This window comes from Scylla paramamosain, chromosome 45, assembly GCF_035594125.1.
Source record: "Scylla paramamosain isolate STU-SP2022 chromosome 45, ASM3559412v1, whole genome shotgun sequence".
Lineage (NCBI taxonomy): Eukaryota > Metazoa > Arthropoda > Malacostraca > Decapoda > Portunidae > Scylla > Scylla paramamosain.
Window position 1 is genome coordinate 1,082,283 of NC_087195.1, and position 20,218 is coordinate 1,102,500.

At 39.1% G+C, this 20,218-nt stretch overlaps 2 protein-coding genes across 5 annotated transcripts in view; both read left to right on the forward strand.

Moving 5' to 3' along the window:
- Positions 1-10,120, forward strand: LOC135094451 (uncharacterized). Of its 2 annotated transcripts, none has more exons than XM_063994545.1 (5): positions 1-2,829; positions 3,606-3,676; positions 4,083-4,213; positions 4,562-4,664; positions 9,985-10,120. In XM_063994545.1, exons 1-5 carry the CDS (start codon positions 2,553-2,555, stop codon positions 10,000-10,002), a joined length of 600 nt encoding a protein of 199 aa, XP_063850615.1. In that variant the 5' UTR covers positions 1-2,552; the 3' UTR covers positions 10,003-10,120. The 2 variants fall into 2 exon arrangements, with proteins under 2 accessions (XP_063850615.1, XP_063850613.1); XM_063994543.1 differs by lacking the exon at positions 9,985-10,120 and adding an exon at positions 5,663-7,541 and having other exon boundaries at positions 22-2,829.
- LOC135094450 (myeloid leukemia factor-like) overlaps positions 10,043-20,218 on the forward strand; it is a 23,321-nt gene continuing 13,145 nt past the window's right edge. For all 3 annotated transcript variants that reach the window (XM_063994542.1, XM_063994540.1, XM_063994541.1), the window contains exons 1-2: positions 10,043-10,183; positions 19,503-19,737. In XM_063994542.1, the coding sequence (XP_063850612.1) occupies positions 10,131-10,183; positions 19,503-19,737 (288 nt within the window). In that variant the 5' untranslated portion in view covers positions 10,043-10,130. The remainder of the gene's footprint in view (positions 10,184-19,502; positions 19,738-20,218) is intronic.

Sequence of the window (20,218 nt, forward strand, 5' to 3'; positions counted from 1 at the left end):
TGTGTGGGATGTCTGGGTCTGTACGAGGTGTTGTGGTGTTGGAGTCCTAGCAGGGGAAGGTACTGGAGGTTGTAGTGATGGGTAGAGGGTAAAAACAGAGGTACACTTTAGGTTAGGTAAGGTTAAGTGTTCATTGGTGTTGATTCAGTAATACGATCTTTTTTTCTTTTAAGATACAAATGTAGAGGGACGAAATAGGGAAGCAGGAAGACCACCACCACCATCACCACCAGCAGTGTGGAAGAAAGTTTAGGCAAGCGAAGAAAGTTGGAAAATTAATAATTAAACGCTTGCTGTCTTTTATTATCTTGAGTATAAAATGGTTATATGACAATCTCTCTGGAAAGGAAGAATGCAGATGAACTGGATGAAAGAATCAGTAGGGATGAAGTGGAGAGGTGTGTGAGAAGGCAGAAGAATGGCAAGGCAGCAGGTCCAGATGATATACCCTATGAGTTCTACAAGAATGGTGGGGAGGTAGTGATAGAATGACTGAGTTATTCAACCGAGTGTGGGATGAAGAGAGAGTGCCAAGAAAGTGGAATGAGAGCCGAGTGTGTCTGTTGCATAAGGGAGGATTTAAGAGTAAGAATGAGCTGAAGAACTACAGGCCAATTGCATTAGTGAATACAATAGGTAAAGTTTTCAGTGCAGTGTTGAATGAGAGACTGTGTAAATGGATTGAGAGAGCTGGAATGCTGGGTGAAGAACAGAATGGTTTTCGTAGGGACAGGAGAGCTGAGGACAATATGTTTGTGGTGAATGAAATGATTGAGAAGAAAAAGAAGGATGGAGGTAAATTGTACCTAGGTTTTTTGGATATAGAGAAAGCTTATGATAGAGTGAACAGAGAAATGTTAGGTAGAGTCTTAGAAAAGATTGGATTGAGTGCAAAGATAGTTAACATAGTGCAAAGTATGTATGTGGACACAAGAGCTAGATACAGGCTAGGAGACATAGAAACAGACTGGGTGAAGAGTGAGAGAGGAGTTAGGCAGGGCTGTATATTGTCACCAACCCTTTTTAGCCTGTATACAGAGGAGCTAGCAGCCAGGATGAGAAGAATGAATGTAGGGGTAAGTGTGGGGAATGATAAAGTATGTGTGCTCCTTTATGCATATGATATAGTTGTTATGAGTGAATCAGCAGATGAGCTTCAAAGTTTGTTGGATGTAGTGGATGGCTATGGTAAAGACTTTGGAGTAAGGTTTAGCAGTGAGAAAAAGCAAAGTAATGATTGTGAATAGGTCAGAGGATGAAAGTAATGTGGTATGGAGACTTGGAGAGAATGAGTTGAGACAGGTGCAAGAATACAAGTACTTAGGGATGTGGATGAGTCCTAGTGGGTGTGCAAAGGCAAAGAATGAAAAGATAAGTATGGTAAACCAGTGGGTAGGTCGATTGGGAAGCGCGGCAAGGATGAGAGCAAGTAAGTATGATGTGTTGAGAGAAGTGTGGAAGAGTGTGGCTGTGCCATGTATAATGTATGGTATGGATGTGATTGCATGGAATGAAAGTGAAATTGATAAGTTAGAAGTGGGCCAGAACAAAGTAGCAAGGATGGCACTGAGTGCACCGAGGTGCACAGCAGTTGAAGCCTTGAGAGGTGACATGGGATGGAGCACCTTCAGAGAAAGACTGACAAAAGCCACACTTAGGTACAAGATTAGGCTTGAGAGAATGGATGATGCAAGAATAGCAAGGAAGGTGTACCTGTGGAATGAAAGTGGAAGCAAATGGAGGAAGAGATGCATGAGAATGACAGACAGGAATGGATTGCAAGTTGTGTGGGCGATAAGAATGGCTGGTAGGAATCAAAATGAGCGTGAATGGGTGGTAACAAGAGGAGGAAGAGTGGGAGCCGAATGGGATGTGAGAAAATGGAAGAATGAGATAGACAAAAAAGTGAAATGTGTGGGACGGAATGAATGGAAGAATGAGATGGAAAGAAAGAAGACCCTGGAATGGTACAAGGAGAAAGAGGCCCCGAGGTATGAAAGCTGGTATGATGGAAGCCTGGGCGGTGATCTTCTCTTTCGAGCGAGGGCACAGTGTATGGATGTGAATGCAAGGAGTTACAGGTGGTCTGAGTCCCTCAGCAAAGTGTGCCAGATGTGTGACATGGGAGAGGATGAGACGGTGGAACATGTGGTGCTGGAGTGTGTGCAGTATGCCAGAGACAGGAATGAGATGATGCAAGTGATACTGACTGAGTTAGGGCATGATAGGAATGAAAGAGTGGAGAAGACAGGAAAGGAATGGATGGTGTTGTTGCTGGGACTGTGTAGAGAGGCGAATGAAAGGATGATTGAGGCGGTGAAAGAGTTTCTGGAGAGAATGTGGCGTGCCAGATGTATGAACAATTAGGATAGAGGATGCTGTTCGTTTCTCTTTTTTTCCCCCCTTTCTACAGGAGTTGCCGATCCAAAGGCCTGGCTCAGGAGTGATCCTGTGCCACCTGTACCATCAAGATCAAGATCAAGAAAAAAAAAAAACATTTAAAGCAAAACAGGTTCAAAAGAGGACGAGGAACCTGCTAACCCACACTAACCATGGGTCCTAAACGAAGCATCGAGAAAAAGCCAGCCAGCAAACCCACCAAGAAGGCCAAGAAGGACACAGGAGGGTCGGGAAGCAAAGGCGAGCTGGTGGAGGTGAAGTGTGGGCCTTCCTTCACCCTCACCGCCCCGCCCCCTACCCGCAACGCCCTGGGCCAGCTGGTGTTTGAGGGCGCCCCTGAGTTCCGCCCCAACCTGACGCCCCAGGAGGTGTTGCAGATGGGGAGTTTCGGTGGGACTTACTTCAGGCCCATCAAGTCCAGTGTGACAGGTGAGACTCGGTGTTTGGTTGAGTTTGGGACACTCGTGGAGATTGTGGGTCCCGGCTAGGGTTAGGTTGGGTTAGATTGAGTTTGGTTATGTTTGGTTTAGGTTAAGTTAGGTTTAGATTTGGCTGTTGTGTTTGGTTAAGAGTAAGTTAGATTTGGATTCAGTATTGCTGGGTTCGGTTTGGTTAGTTAGGTTAGGTTAGGTTTTATTTTTGGTTTAGATTAGGTTAGGTTTGAATTGAATTTACTTCACTCATCTCACTGTTTATCCCTTTATTTCTAAGTCTAGTATGACAGGTGAGGCTGAGAAATTAGTTGGGTGATATTGACGTAACAAGCGTTTACACCTGTAAGTTAGGTTAGGTTATTGAAGTCTAATGGGGCAGGTGAGGTTTGAAAATTATCTAGTTCATTAAAGGTAGATACACAGATAAACCCTACTTCTAAATGTTTGTCCTTCCATAATCCCACAATTACAAGGATACACTCAGTACTGATATCAATGCATTTAGGATAACAAGTACAGTCAGGGCCAAAAGTTTGTTCACATGTTGCATTCTTTTTCACTAATTTAACCATCTTGTTTCCTGTATAAGTCCTCTGATGTGCTGCCTGTCACCTTACAACACCCTGAGGAGTGAAAGGTTCCCAGGAGATCAGAGGACATGAGACAAAAAGAACACTTCAAACAGTGGAAATGAGAGCATCAGGTCACAACACTTCTGGCTGCGACTGTACCAAGTGTGAGTGTATTCAATAACAAGGCAACTTTCAACAGGTGAATCGTACCGTGATGTTTGTAAGGAGCTGCCCTCGGATTGGCTGAAGGGGCTGAACATCAAAACACAGGTTAGTTCTCCTTTCGGGAACTTTAAACCTAACTTTAAGAAGACGAGGCATGCTAATAACTATTGTATGGGCATTTATTGAGCTTGACAGGGCAAATGGATACTAATTAGTACTGCATGGGCATTTATTAAGCTTCACAGGGCATTCAGATACTAATAACTACTGTATGGCCATTAATTAAGCTTGATAGGGCATTCAAATATTTATAACTACTGTATGGGTATTTATTAAGCTTTGGCATTGCATACGGTGACTGCCACGTGTTGGCCTGATGGCTTCTTACACCAAGCCTTGTGTTCTTAAATCAAAGAACAATAATATCCAACATGATTTGAATTGGTGAATATTTTTAAGCTTAAGATAGGGAATTTAAATATTAGTAAATGATTTGTGCCATTCCTTCCAGATTGCATCCTCCATTTATGACACAGAGGTTAACAAGTTCAAGGTGAAGTGTGGAGGGTCGCTGGAGATGTGGGAACAGAGTGGATGGATACACAAACAAGACCCTTATGGATGGTTTATGTGGTACTGCAGGTATGTATGTGTGTGTGTGTGTGTGGACAGTTGACAGATGTGGTTTAATCTTATGTTACTTTCTTCCTGTTCTTAGCTTTAACTACCTCCAGCATTAACCTAACTTCATGATCTTTAACTTTAATTATTGCCAACATTAATATAATCTAATGAAACCTAGCTTAACCTAACCTAACCAAACTAGCTGTAACCTTAGTGCCCTTAACTTGAACTACTGCCAGTATTAACTTCACCTAACCTAACTAACATTCCTTAAAATTACTGCCTATAACCTTAACTAACATCCCTAAACTGTATCTATCTCCACCATAAACCTAACAACCCCTAACTACTGGCACCCTCCTTCAGGTACTTCCAAGGGCGTCGCACTGAGGACGACGAGAGGCAGATAGGCAGGTGGAGTCGCTGTGCAGGACCCAAGGGCAGGTGGAGGCAGAACCTGGTGACTAAGGTTTGTGCATCTTATGTTTGTTTACTCTTGTGTCTGTTGTCCCTTTAATCCCTTTAATTCTCATTGCCAGCCTCACAAAGGGGATTGATTCATTTGATTGGTTGATTGAGTTTCTGGCTTTCATAAATGGACAGACTCTAGTGTTAACGATAGTAGTAAAAGAAGGGTAATTTACAGTGATACCAATGAAAGAAGGAGTTATTTAGTGGTAGCAATGAAAGAACAGGTAATTTACAGTGATAGAAATGAAAGAAGAGGTGATTTACAGTGGTAGCAATGAAAGAAGAGGTGATTTACTGTGGTATCAATGAAAGAAGGATAATTTACAGTTGTAGCAATGAAAGAAGAGGTGATTTACAGTGATAGCAATGAAAGAACAGGTAATTTACAGTGATAGCAATGAAAGAAGGAGTCATTTAGTGATAGCAATGAAAGAACGGGTAATTTACTGTCAGAAAGCAGAAAAGAAAACAGGATTTGCATATGATTTGTGGAAGATTACAAACAATAAATATAAATGAATGCACAGAGAGAAGGGAAGGTATTTTTGCGAGAGAGAGATTCAGACATGTATTTGAGACCAGAAAATCGTCATAAGTTAAGAGATTTGCTACGTAAATAAAACAGTAAGGAAAAAAACTTAAAACATGGATTTGAGAGGACCAAAATACCATAAACTAAAAGATTTCATCCTTAAAAACATAGATGAGTGAACAGTGATTGCAAAATTAAACACAGTAATTCAAGAGAACTAAAATATAAATTAAAATAAAAATAAAATGAAAAAAATAAACAAACAAAAAATAAAACAATAATTTAAGAGAACCAAAATATCATAAACTAAAAAAAAATAATAATAATAATAAAAAATATAAAGAAATAAACAAACCAGAATAACAAAACAAACAAAAACAAACATTAGAAAGAACCAGAACCAAGTAATACAAGAAATTAAAAAGATTTATCCCCATTCTCCAACACTCTCATATCCCCATCAGGTGGTTCGAGCAGGGGCCAGCTTTGATGATGCCTCTGTGTCCCCTGTGGTGCGCCAGACCCTGCAGCACTGGGGGTATGAACTCAACAAGCACGACTATGACCTGGGGGTGAAGCGAGTCAAGAAGTAGGTGACAGGGGGGAGAGAGAGAGAGAGAGAGAGAGAGAGAGAGAGAGAGAGAGAGAGAAAATATAGAGTTTGTATGTGATTTGAAAGAAAGAAAGAGTTTGCAGCTAGAAAGAGAGAAAGAGAAAAGATAGAAAGAGAGAATAGTGTTTGCATATAATTTGAAAGAAGAAAGAATTTGCAGTTAGAGAGAGAGAGAGAGAGAGAGAGAGAGAGAGAGAGAGAGAGAGAGAGAGAGAGAGAGAGAGAGAGAGAGAGAGAAGCACCAAACCAAACTAGAAATTAAAATAAATACATAAAAACACAAATATGAGAAAGAAAATGACAAATAAAGAATTACATTTTAGGAATTCAGTAAGGTAGAGAGAGAGAGAGAGAGATGAAGCTATGAGGTTTAGTTACAATGGACAGAGTAGGACAAGATGGAAATGAGGAAAAAGAGAAAAAAAACATTAGAGAAAGTAAGTGATTTTTTGCAAGGAAACCAAACTGCCATTATTACCAGCAAAGTGAAGTTTACTGTGGAGATTGTTGTTTTGTTTTGAGTGGCCCGGCCTGACTGTAACACTATTGAAACACTAATGTCTCAGGAACTATGCAACTGATCATAATTAAACTAGCACCATATGATTGCACAACTATCAATTTTATATGGTGTAGCTTTCATCTCTTATGGGTGAGTCAATGGGTAGCTTGCAAAAGATAGAAGGGTGTTGAAAATGGGATTCCCCAAAACTATTTGACCAGTTTTAGTGAAACTTAAGAGGTGTAATGTTTTTATAATTCTAATAAAGTTTGTCATGTTAGCTTTGAAGCAGCGCTGCACCTGCACAAAGTCAAAATTCCAGCTTTTTAACTAATCAACCAGTCATGTTCAAATTGATAAGAGTAATACAAGTTATAATAAAAAAAAAAGTCATGTCAAATCAGCAACACTACTGTGCATGGTCAGAATACAGTATAAGACTTTTTGCTAAGTGACCGTCAGTTTTCTGCAATTTTCACCAACTTCCTTTTTTTTTGTCTCAATGAGAGCGGACACACACACCACTGAACGCAGCATGAAATTTCCTATCCAGAGGTATACAGCACAACCATTGGGCTCTTGCAAAGTTTTGAGCTAGAGTGATTGGAATGTTAGCCAAGTGTGTGAGATGCTGGGTGCCTCAAATTACTGCCAACTGACAGCTTTGCTCATCACTCGCCTTCCGAGACGTTTTACTGATTTAAATGTACCTCATACCTCAGGGCTCTAGTTATTTTATACAATAAATGTATTAGTGATTATTGTGTAATGTAAAAGGTAGGGAACAGTCTCATTGGGAAGGGGCGGGGGTGAACCAGCGTGTGCGTACTGTGGGGCATTGTCTGAGCTGCCCCGTGTGTTACTGCCAGCCTGGTATAGAGATAAATAGTTTCAAAGTAAGCCTTTTATCTGTAAGTCTGCTCAGAAATGATAAGATTAAGAGGAGTTAGGTTTTATTTATTTATCTTGTCTGTACTTAAGAAATGCCAGGGAAAGGTGATTGGTGTAATAAAGAGATAGTAAAGAAATAGTAGTAATAACATACAAGCAAGTTTTTAATAGTCTTAAGTGTATTTTGTGTCCCAAGAGGCAATAAATCTATAGAAATGATAAATTAATGATAAATATATAGAAAGTAAAAAGAAGTCATGTGAATTATAATTACTGTAAGGAAACAATGGATCTGTTAAAATGTTTTAGTGTTTTGTAATACAGTGTGATTTCTTAATACACTTTTATTCTCCATCTGTGTATATGTTGTATAGATCAGTGTGTTAAAAGAAGGGGGTGGTTTGCAGTCAGGAATTAGTAAAAGGAAGGATTTGTATATGATTTGAGAGAATGGAAAGAGAGACAGCGAAGGAAAGAAAAAGTTTGCTGTCAGAGAGAGAGAGATGAAAAACAAAACAAAAAGTAAAAATGAAATAAAGAAAATAAATAAATAGATGAATAAATACATAGAAAAATAATAGGAGAGAGAAGTGATCGTAATTAATGAATAATAATAATAAAAAAGATACAAATGATGAGAGGAAATACAGTACATTAACCAGAATCAATGTTTTAGTACCAATACACAAATTAATTTCACTCCCCAGTACTGTACGTGATGTCACTGTATCATATTGGCAAGAATATTTATTGTATTTAGTATTGTGCAAAGTAAGGATAAGGAACAATCTCATTATGAAGGAGGGAGAATAAACCAGTGTGTGTTGCAGGGCCTTGCTGTGGCTATGTGTGGCCAACTGTGGTGTGCCTAAGATTATAATATTCAATTAATCTCTCTTTCTCTGTCACAACATCCTAGCGAATATTCTCATATTAATTTCTCGACCATAGCATCTTTTTTTTTTTTTTCATGTAAGAGGGACACTGGCCAAAGACAAAAAAAAAATAAATAAATAAAAAAATAAAGAAAAGAAGAGAGAGAGAGAGAGAGAGAGAGAGAGAGAGAGAGAGAGAGAGAGAGAGAGAGAGAGAGAGAGAGAGAAAAGGCCAGTCTCTTAAGAAACAACCCAGAAAAGGATGAGATTTCAATTCATAGGACGGAGGAAATACAGAACCAAGCAGGAAGTTCCAGAGTTTACCAGAAAAAAAAAAAAATGAAAGATTATGAATACTGATTAGCTCTTGCATTAGAAAAGCGGGCAGTCATTCTCAAATTTCTCCACCGTCAATATTCAGTCACTCTCAGTCCATTTCTCTGACAAAATTTTTCGGTTAAAATGACCACATTCTCAGTTTCTCTATCGCAGCATCATAATGAGTAAATCTTAGCCATTTTTAGCCCGTTTCATTACCACAGCATCCCACTCAGTCAATACTCATCAATTCTCAGCCTATCTTTCTATCACATGTTTTTAAGTCACCAATTATTCATCATTTATTTCTCTGCTATGGTCAGGGAAAAGTGTATCGTTGCAAACGCTGATGTATTTTCGCAATGGAACAAGTGCTTGAAGGCTTTAAATATTCTCCTAACCGGTATTTTTAGGACCACTGTAAATTTAGAAGGCATAAAATAGTCAGGTGGGAGAGGAGGATAAAAAAAGAAGCAGAGTGGGTGTTGATCACGTGATGTTTTGGTGAGTGGGGGTGGTTGGGGGAGGAGGGGGAGGGCGGCCATCTTGCAGGGCGGAGAAGTGGCGGACGGGAAGCAGTGTAGCCAGACGCGGGGAAATTTCCTTGGTTTGGGGAAGTTTTAACCCAGAAAGAGAAGAAACAAATATATATGGGGAAATTTAGATCCGAGAAGAGAATGGGAAATAAAAACGGGAAAATTCCATTCTAGAAGAAAGGAGAAATAAACATGAGGAGAAGAGATAGAGAATAAAAAATGTTTATCCCAGGAGAGAGAGAGAGAGAGAGAGAGAGAGAGAGAGAGAGAGAGAGAGAGAGAGAGAGAGATGAAATTTTGACCAGGAAAGAGAAGAGAAAATAAACGCAGGGAAATTTTGATCCTAGAAGACACAATTAATTAAAAGACGAGAAGAGGAAATAAAGATGGGGAAATTTTGATACCAAAAGAGAAAAGGAAGTAAGAACCAGGAAGTTTTGATCCTCGAAGAATAGCAATGAATAAGAACAGGAAATTTTGATCCTTAAAGAGAAGAAATAGATAAAAACAAGAAAGTTTTCATTCTACAAGAGGAGAAAAACTAAAAAAGAAGAAATTTTGACCTAAGAAGAGAAATAGTAGTAGTAGCAATAATAATAATAATAATAATAATAATAATAATAATAATAATAATAATGATAATAAATACGAATACGGCTTTTATTTTGTGTGTGTGTGTGTATATATATATATATATATATATATATATATATATATATATATATATATATATATATATATATATATATATATATATATATATATATATATATATATATATATATATATATATTCCATGTATGTATCTTGAAGCTTGATAGTGGAAAATAAGTGTGCAAGGAAACATCGCTGTGAAAAAAGGGAAACTTGCATATTTTTCATGATAATTTTAATTATAATAATAATAAATGTATTTATCTATAGATATAATAATGGAAAACGAAACTTTTATTACTATCATTACTACAGTTACTATCATCATTTACAATAAAAAAAAAAAAAAAAAGACCAGGGAAATTTTAACTAGAACCAAGGATTTTTTGTCTCGCAGAATTGGCAACACGGCTGATGGAGAGCAGCTGGACGGGGAAGGAAGGCCAGAGTGGCAGTGCTGCTCTGACCATCAAACGGATAGGGTGTGTGCTCCTCGGCTCCCCTTCACTTGGCATACCTGTCCCTTATTGATCTCTCGTTGAAATGTCACTCTTCGGGTCTCTCCTGTCGGGATTTGACGATGACCCCTTCTTCGGGTGAGTGTTCGGGGCCTGACCTAACCCTGGGGGACATAAGGGTGGTGTTGTGACGGTAATGAAAGGAAATAATGACCGTATTGGTAATGTGTGTACATGTGTGTGTACGTGAGTGTTTATTTTTTGTGTACGTTTTTTTTTTTTAGATTGTGTGTGTGCGTTTGTGTGTTACGTAGTGTGTATTTAGGTAAGTGGTGATGGTGGTGGTGGCGGTGGCGGTAGTAGTGGTGGTGGTGGTGGTGGTAGTGATGGTTATAGCAGTAATTAATGGTAGTTATTTTTCCCATCAATTTCCCTTATCCCCTTCAGTTTCCCTTTTTTCCCTCTTGAATTTCCCTAGAATGGTTAGTTAGTAACGTTAATGGCAGCAGTAATAGTAGTAGTAGCAGTAGTAGTAGTAGTAGTAGTAGTAGTAGTAGTAGTAGTAGTAGTAGTAATAGTAGTAATAGCCATTTAACGGCGTTTATAATAGTAGTAGCGGTAATAATAATAGATTAATTATTATGAAACCACTTGTGTAATTATGTACGTAACAAAATTGATGCATGTACGTGTGTGTGTGTGTGTGTGTGTGTGTGTGTGTGTGTGAAGAGGCTGCAGTGTTATTTTTAGATCTTATTGTGTATTGAGTGACGTTGAGGAGGAGGGGGAGGGGGGGTGACGTGATAGGGGTAGCGGGGGAGGAGGTGGGGGTGGCATAGTTAGGGTGATGGAGGGAAAGGGTAGCAAGTAATGGTGGTGGGGGGGGGGCTATGAATAATGGGGAAAAGAAAGGGTGATAATGCTTTGAAGGGAATGGTGGTGATAGTTGTGATATTGATGGTAATAATAGTGGTGATGGTTTATTGGGAGGGCGGAAAATAATAACAAGGGAAATTATAGGAAAATAATGAAAGTTTTTTTTCCCTGAACCTTTTTTTTTCAGTATTGTTTTCCTTCAGTGTTTTTTTTCCCTCTAATAGACCTTTTTTTTTTTCCTTTAATATGCCTTTCTTCCCTGCAGTAGTTTAATAGGTCTTTTTTCAATTCAGTTGGTCTTTTTATTTTGATTTCCTTTTTTCCCCCTCGATTTCCCTTTTTTCCCATCAATTACCCTTTTCCCCTTCAATTTCCCTTTTTTCCCCCCTTGAATTTCCCTTTTCTTTCTTCTTTAATAGGCCTATTTTTTCTTTTCAATAGCCGGAACCCTTTAACAGAAAAAAAAGAAAAAGAAACATTACGAAAATAATAATGAGAGAGAGAGAGAGAGAGAGAGAGAGAGAGAGAGAGAGAGAGAGAGAGAGAGAGAGAGAGAGAGAGAGAGACTTGACTAGTACATGTATTACCTTTTACACACACACACACACACACACACACACACCTTGGACATTATCTCCATTTTACTTTTAACAAACAATAAATCTTGAAATTCCACACCTGCCAGCCTTGACAAACTGTTACTCAATGGCGTGACTCTCATACACCTGTCATGTTCACCTGGTACTGTTGAAATCTGGTTGGTTTAGTTGTTTTTTTCATTTATTTATTTATTTATTTATTTGTTACTTAAGATACTGGTAACTCTAAGGAAATGTATGCTGGTATTTGTTATTTTTATTTTTTTTAAGTTATTTTTGTTTGGTATTGTTGGCATTGTGGTTTGTTTATTTATATATTTATCTATGTACTTATTTATTTATTTTTTTATTTAAGGTAACGGTAATTTGAATTAGATAACATATTTCCAGGGATTTCCAGGTTATTTTCAAGTTATCAAGTTATTTTTCAAGTTTTCATTTGGCACTGTTGGGAAAGTGGCTTATTTATTTATTTATTTTATTTATTTATCTATTTATTGTTCACTTAAGGTACTGGAGACTCAGGATTAAGATAACACAGGTATTTTAAAATTCTTATCAAGTAATTTCCAAGTTGTTTTCTTGTACTTTCACAAAACAAGTCTAGCATGTTTATCTCCTCGTAACACAGTGTTGTCAATCATACACACTTGTTAATCTTGTAATACCTTCAAAGCAATTATCTCCACCCAACACACACACACTTCTTCTCTCACTACACAATTCTTAAGTGATCTTTTATACTTAGAACAGTCTTGCCAAGCTTCTACTTTCACTAAACACATTTTAAGCTGTTATTGCCACCTGACATTTCATTATATTTGTCATTACAAGGGGAAAAAAATAGCATATGAATTTGTATGTTAGGTTAGGTTAATAATAATGATAAAAATAACAGCAAAGATTAGGTTACTTAAACATAAACCTAACTACATAATATAATAATAATAATAATAATAATAATAATAATAATAATAATAGCAATAGTAATAAAGTTATCATCATTATTACAATTATTACTGTTGCATTAGCTTATTATTAGGAAAGTAAGCATTTTTTGGCTACTTATAACTAAAAAAATACCAATAATAATAATAATAATAATAATAATAATAATAATAATAAGAGTTACTGTTACCATTACTGTTTACTGTCAGGTGTCCAAGGGTTCAAGGTCTCAGATTTTGAAAGGTCATGCAGTGTTCATGACCTTGGACAGAGAGAGAGAGAGAGAGAGAGAGAGAGAGAGAGAGAGAGAGAGAGAGAGAGAGAGAGAGAGAGAGAGAGTCGAAGGTTGAAGATTTTAATGTTTATTTATTTATTTATGTATTTATTTATTTATTTGTTTGTCTTGTCTAGTTTTCAGTTGTTTTTCTTTTCTCGTCTCATCTTTTCTTCCATTTATTTATTTTATTAATTTACCTCCTTCCTTTTTCATCACCTTTCTCTTCTTCTTTTCTTATAATTGTTTTTGTTACTGTTCTTTCCTCATTTTTATTTACTTTTTTGTTTTGATTACTTCTTTCATTTATTTTATTGATTACCTCTCTTTTTCATCCTACCCTCCTTTGTCCTCCTCTTTATAATTGTCTTCTTAATTGTTTTTTCTCTTCCAATATTAATTTATATATATATATTTGTTTGATTTTATATGATTACCTAACTATTTAATTACATATAAACAATTCTTGCTATAATACTTTAATACTATTTCTCAACATTACATAAGGATAAACAGATCAACACAGAGAGAGAGAGAGAGAGAGAGAGAGAGAGAGAGAGAGAGAGAGAGAGAGAGAGAGAGAGAGAGAGAGAGAGAGGCTTTGTGGTGGTGGTGGGAGGGAAAAAAAAAGATATGTTTTGTGGTGTTGACTGTTGTGTGATGTTGTGATGTGTGTGGTGCTGGAACTAAGTGTGTGTGTGTGTGTGTGTGTGTGTGTGTGTGTGTGTGTGTGTGTGTGTGTGTGTGTGTGTGTGTGTAATTATTTCCACTAGCCAGACAAGGGTGAGTGTTCTAATGTGTCTCTCTCTCTCTCTCTCTCTCTCTCTCTCTCTCTCTCTCTCTCTCTCTCTCTCTCTCTCTCTCTCTCTCTCTCTCTCTCTCTCTCTCTCTCTCTCTCTCTCTCTCTGTACCCTAACATGCACTTATAAGGAAGATAGATAAAAAGTGAAAAAAGAAAATCAGGTTAAGGTCATTTTAAAAAGATGTATCATGGAGCCTTGTACTGCTACTACTACTACTACTACTACTACTACTACTACTACTACTACTACTACTACTACTACTACTACCACTATTACTACTACTACTACTACTGCTACCACCACCACCATGTTACTATTATTACTACTACTAGCATCAACTCACTACTACTACTACTACTACATCACAATTAATACTACTTATGTCACCACACCACCACCACCACTACTACTACTACTACTACTACTACTACTACTACTACTACTACTACTACTACTACTACTACTACTACTACTACTACTACAGCCAAAAAAGGACAAACTATGATAAGAGACCTTATTTACCAGCGCGTGGCTTTGATAAGAGGAGATTAAGTGAAAATAACAGATAAAAAGGACTTAGTGGAATTGAATTAAAAAATACTTAGTTAGAAAGCATAGTGGGAAGGAAGGAGTGGGAATGAAGGAGTGATAAATAAGAGTAGATAGAATAATTAAAACTATCTTAACGAATTCCTAAATATTTTGTGAAAGAGAAACATTATAGAACCCTTTCAAGGAGCTTAACCCTTTCAACCCTTTCATTCCATTTTATCTCGTCTCCTAATTACTAACCACTATGATATATTTTTTTTTTTGTACAGTACTTGGTGGGTATGGGTGATGGGGCATGGAGGAGTGCTAGTAATGGGGAATGGGAGGATGAGAATAATGGTAATAATAATAGTTCACCTCCCCGCCTCTCTCTCTCTCCATTTCCACCCCATTCCCTTTCCCTTGACACCCACCTTTCCTCCCCTCTTCTTTCCCCATTTCCCACCCACCCCTGATCCCATACCCCATACCCTCCCCCCACCTGTTTAAGAGCAGTTGGCAGCTACATACATACATACATACATACATACATGAGGTGAATTAGGGTACAAACACCAGTTACTGTACCTCTTGTACCTTGGTGTTACCTGACCCTGGTACCCTGCATCCTGTCTGCCTTGTACCGGGAGGAAGAGGAGGAGGAGGAGGAGGAAGGAAGGAAGAAGAGGTAGTACTAGGAAGGAGGAGGTACTGGGAGGAGGAAGAGGAAGATAGTGAACAGGGAGGGTAACTGAAGGAGGGAAGAGGAAGGGAGGAGGGAGGAAGAGAGGGTTTGTATAGGAGGAAGAGGAAGAGAGTGTAGAATGAGGGGTAATTGGAGGAAGGGAGGAGGAGGAGGAGGAGGAGGAGGAGGAAGAGATGGGTAAGGAAGAGGAAGAGGAGGCCCGTAGAAGGGAGGAGGAAGAGAAGAAAGGGAAGTAGAAAGAAAAGAAGAAGGAAGGAAGGAAAGAAGAAGAGAGAGAGGAGGGAAGATAAGAAGAAGAAGAAGATTTGTGGTTAAGGTGATGGACAAATGTAGTGTAGATTAAAATAGATAAAGGATTGTCTGTCTGTCTGTCTGTCTGTCTGTCTGTCTGTCTTTTGATCTGTTTTGTCTGTCTGTCTGTCTGTCTGTCTTTATTTTATTTGTTTATTTATTTTAATCTGTTGTGTGTGTGTGTGTGTGTGTGTGTGTGTGTGTGTGTGTGTGTGTGTGTGTGTGTGTGTGTGTGTGTGTGTGTGTGTGCTGATTCATATCCTTACCCCATTTCTCATGTTTCTTTGTGTATGTTTGTATGTTTGTTTGTTTATTGAGAGAGAGAGAGAGAGAGAGAGAGAGAGAGAGAGAGAGAGAGAGAAAGAGAGACGATAATTCTTTAAAAAAAATCTAGAAGAATTGAGGAAGAGGAGGAGGAGGAGGAGGAGGAAGAGGAGAAAATAAGAATAAAAAGGAGGAGGAGGAGAAAAAGAGGAAGACTAGAATTGATAAAAAGAAAAAAACGAAAAAAAAGAGGAGTGATCAAAAGAAGAAGAAGAAGAAGAGGAACTAGGAGGAGGAGGAAGAAGACAAGAATTGGAAAAAAAGAGAACAACAACAACTAGAAGGAAAGAGATAAGGATGACTAAGAAGGAGGAGAAGGAGAAAGAGAAGAAGAAGAGCTGGAAGAAGAAGAAGAGGAGGAGGAGGAGGAGGAGGAGGAGAAGATCAAGTTTAGGAAGAAAGAAGAGGACATACCTTCACACAATTTACTTAACTACTTAACAAACACAACAAGTAACACTAGTAAATTTTCCTCGTGTGTAATGCAATACTACTACAAACTGCACTTATTTTCCTTGTAGTAGTGGTTGTAGTAGTGGTAGTGGTGGTGGTAGTAGTAGTAGTAGTAGTAGTAGTAGTAGTAGTAGTAGTTGTAGTAGTAATAGGCGTGGTGTTGGTGTGAGAATAAATATAAATGTTGTTTGTGTGTGTGTGAGAGAGAGAGAGAGAGAGAGAGAGAGAGAGAGAGAGAGAGAGAGAGAGAGAGAGAGAGAGAGAGAGTGTGTCTATTTATACCTAACCTGTTCTTTTTTCCGTGTGTGTGTGTGTGTGTGTGTGTGTGTGTGTGTGTGTGTGTGTGTGTGTGTGTGTGTGTGTGTGTGTGAGGGACACTTACACATTTGCTTAGTGACAAAATAAATAAACTGAAGAAAATGATGAAGTGATTGGGTTAAGGACGAGAGAGAGAGAGAGAGAGAGAGAGAGAGAGAGAGAGAGAGAGAGAGAGAGAGAGAGAGAGTAAAGAAGGAAAGAAGGAATAGTTTTGTCATGACTGTGTGTGTGTCTTTGTGTGTGTGAGAGAGAGAGAGAGAGAGAGAGAGAGAGAGAGAGAGAGAGAGAGAGAGAGAGAGAGAGAGAGAGAGAGAATATTTATCTAAAAGACTCACTGTAGGTATTACATCACACACACACACACACACACACACACACACACACACACACACACACACACACACACACACACACACACACACACACAGTATTTATATAACTTAATCAAATAAAATCATTCTGAGAGAGAGAGAGAGAGAGAGAGAGAGAGAGAGAGAGAGAGAGAGAGAGAGAGAGAGAGAGAGATAAGTCTCTCTCTCTCTCTCTCTCTCTCTCTCTCTCTCTCTCTCTCTCTCTCTCTCTCTCTCTCTCTCTCTCTCGCTCCTTGACCGCCTTTCTTCCAGGTTCAAGGATGTTAGAGAGAGAGAGAGAGAGAGAGAGAGAGAGAGAGAGAGAGAGAGAGAGAGAGAGAGAGAGAGAGAGAGAGAGAGAGAGAGAGAGAGACACACACCATCACCTGCATTACCTCTCTCTCTCTCTCTCTCTCTCTCTCTCTCTCTCTCTCTCTCTCTCTCTCTCTCTCTCTCTCTCTCTCTCTCTCTCTCTCTCTCTCTCTCTCTCTCAGTGCAGAAGAAAAATGATAATAGGTAAAACTTAAAGAAACATAGATGATGAAATTTTAAAGAGGAGGAGGAAGAAGAAGAAGAAGAAGAAGAAGAAGAAGAAGAAGAAGAAGAAGAAGAAGAAACCAGCAGTAGGAGTAGGAGGAGGAGGAGGAGGAAGAAAGATAGGAAATAGGAGGTGAAGGAGGAGGAGGAGGAAATAAAGAGAAGAAACAGGAAGAGGATGAAGAGGAGCAAGAAGAACGAGGAGGGGGAAGAAGAAGAATCAGCAGTAGGAGGAGGAGGAGGAGGAGGAGGAGAAAAGAGAAGAACCAGGACGAAGAGAAAGAAAAGAAGAAAAAAAAATAGAAAAATAAACGAAGAAAACGTGGAAGAAAAAAAAAAGAAAACGGAAGCATCAGAAGAGCATGGTGTTAATATTACGGGTAACTTAACCATATTATTGGCTACCGGGTATTAGTCTGCCTAGCGGAGGGAAGGGGGCTGAGGGAGATAGGGGGCTTGACCAGACACCCCCATCCCGTGCCCCCTCCCCCTTACTCTGGCAGGGCGCACAGCTGGGAGTGTATAAATAGAAACAGGGACATTTTGCTCTTGAATATTTGGCAGGGTGGTGGTGGTGGTGGTGAAGGTAGTAATATATCTTTTTGTAGGAAGTGTTTGGTGGTGGTGGTGGTGGTGGTGGTGGTTGTGGGGATAGTATTGTTAATTTTGTAGTAGTAGTAGTAATTGTAAAAATAGTAGTAGTGGTTGTATAATGAGTTAGGAGGAGGAGGAGTAAGTAATAGTTAAATTGATAGCAAGATAACACGGTGGCAAGAACATACGAACAAGAACAACATTTATAGAAAAAAAAAACACGAAAAAAAAACATACAAGGAACTTAAAACAAACTATACGAAGGAAATAAACTTAAATAAACATATATAAAAAAAAAAAGGAACATAAACCATACGAAAAACATACATAGGAAAAAATAGAAAAAAATAGAAAAATAAACATGCGAGTAAGGAGAACAATAACAAAGAAAACGGGAACAGACTTGAAATATACTGTTATTCTGTCTTCTGGATGCTTCTCTGGCCCGTGTGTGTGTGTGTGTGTGTGTGTGTGTGTGTGTGTGTGTGTGTGTGTGTGTGTGTGTGTGTGTGTGTGTGTGTGTGACCCTCTGGAAGCTTCGGTGTGTGTGATGTTGCGTTTCCCATGATGTGTGAAAGAGAGAGAGAGAGAGAGAGAGAGAGAGAGAGAGAGAGAGAGTTAGGGAAGGGGGGAATGAATGTAGTTACGTCATGCACTGATTGATTTTGCTCTCTCTCTCTCTCTCTCTCTCTCTCTCTCTCTCTCTCTCTCTCTCTCTCTCTCTCTCTCTCTCTCTCATTCATTATCTTTTCCCCTATCCTCCTCCTCCTACGTCATTCTTGTCTATTTCTATCTCCCATTTTTCACGTCCCTCCTCCTCCTCCTCCTCCTCCTCCTCCTCCTCCTCCTCCTCCTCCTCCTCCTCCTCCTCCTCCTCCTCCACCACCACCACCACCACCATCACCATCACCATGTCTTATCCTACCTTCCTTCCCCCCCACTCTGTCATTTCTCTCTCTCTCTCTCTCTCTCTCTCTCTCTCTCTCTCTCTCTCTCTCTCTCTCTCTCTCTCTCTCTCTCTCTCTCTCTCTCTCTCTCAAGATGAATATCGTCGAAGGAATATTTATTAGTGAATATGAATACATTTGAATAGTTATTTATTTATTTATTTATTTATTTATTTATTTATTCATTAATTCATTCATTCATTCATTTATTCATTCATTAACACACACACTGGTCGCTATACATAAACAAACTTCAATGACACTATACATCCATTTATCTATGTACATATTTATTTGTTTATTTTATCATTCACAGTTGCATCGTGCACCTAACCCAGCCAAACCTAAATAAACCAAACCTAATCAAACCAAACCCAACCTAACCCCACCTTATCCCCCTCCCCCCACACAGAGGCCACTGTAGCATACTTAACCTAACCTAACCTAACCAAACGTGACCAAAACAAACCCAGCCAAACATAACTTCACTACCTCTCTCTCCAACACAAAGGCCACAGTAATATGCACCTAACCTAACCTAACCTAATCTAACCTGACCTAACCTAACCTAACCAAACCTAACCTAGCCAAACCTAACCAAGCCTAACCTAACCTAACCTAACCTAACGTAACCAAGCCTAACCTAACCTAACCTAACCTAACCTAACCTAACCTAACCTAACCAAACCTAACCTAACCTAACCAAACCTAATGTAACCTAACCAAACCAAACCTAACCAAGCCTAACCTAAGCTAACCTAACCAAACCAAACCTAACCTAACCAAACCTAATGTAACCTAACCAAACCAAACCAAACCAAACCTAACTTAACCTAACCTAACCTAACCTAACCTAACCAAACCTAACCTAACCTAACCTAACACCACCTTGTCTCCACCACACAGAGGCCACCGCAGCATCATGCGTCAGATGGACCAGATGATGACCAGTATGATGCGAGACCCCTTCCAGGACGACGACTTCTTCAACGGCGGCGGCGGTGGTGGTGGTCTGCAGGCCATCACCGCTGGACCCGCAGCTGGGGCCCTCGCTAGACGCCCCGCCCACCCCCGCCCTCCCGCACCTACTCCCTTCGGCGCCCTGGGCATTCCTTCCATCGCCAACATGATGTCCTCCATTGTGAGTGTGTGTGTGTGTGTGTGTGTGTGTGTGTGTGTGTGAGAGAGAGAGAGAGAGAGAGAGAGAGAGAGAGAGAGAGAGAGAGAGAGAGAGATTGTCATCTTCGCGCCTCTTTTTCTCATTTCTCTTTTTCTTGGTATTTCTTATTGCCCCCCCTCTCTCTCTCTCTCTCTCTCTCTCTCTCTCTCTCTCTCTCTCTCTCTCTCTCTCTCTCTCTCAGATAAATTGTCATCTTCGCGCCTCTTTTTCTCATTTCCCTTTTTCTTGGTATTTCTTATTGCCTCTCTCTCTCTCTCTCTCTCTCTCTCTCTCTCTCTCTCTCTCTCTCTCTCTCTCTCTCTCTCTCTCTCTCTCTCTCTCTCTCTCTCATAATGATAGTAAAATATATTACTATTTATTTGATTATATAAATAAACAAATATTCGTTTTCTATTGAGGTGAAACTAATAAAAAAATATACAAATTCAAGAGTTTTCTAAGG

Excerpts from the sequence above, each read along its gene's own strand:
- LOC135094451 (XM_063994543.1), top strand. The coding sequence starts at position 2,553 with ATGGGTCCTAAACGAAGCATCGAGAAAAAGCCAGCCAGCAAACCCACC. Across the intron at positions 3,677-4,082 it reads GGCTGAACATCAAAACACAG|ATTGCATCCTCCATTTATGA; the intron begins GTTAGTTCTCCT and ends CATTCCTTCCAG. Across the intron at positions 4,665-5,662 it reads GGCAGAACCTGGTGACTAAG|GTGGTTCGAGCAGGGGCCAG; the intron begins GTTTGTGCATCT and ends TATCCCCATCAG.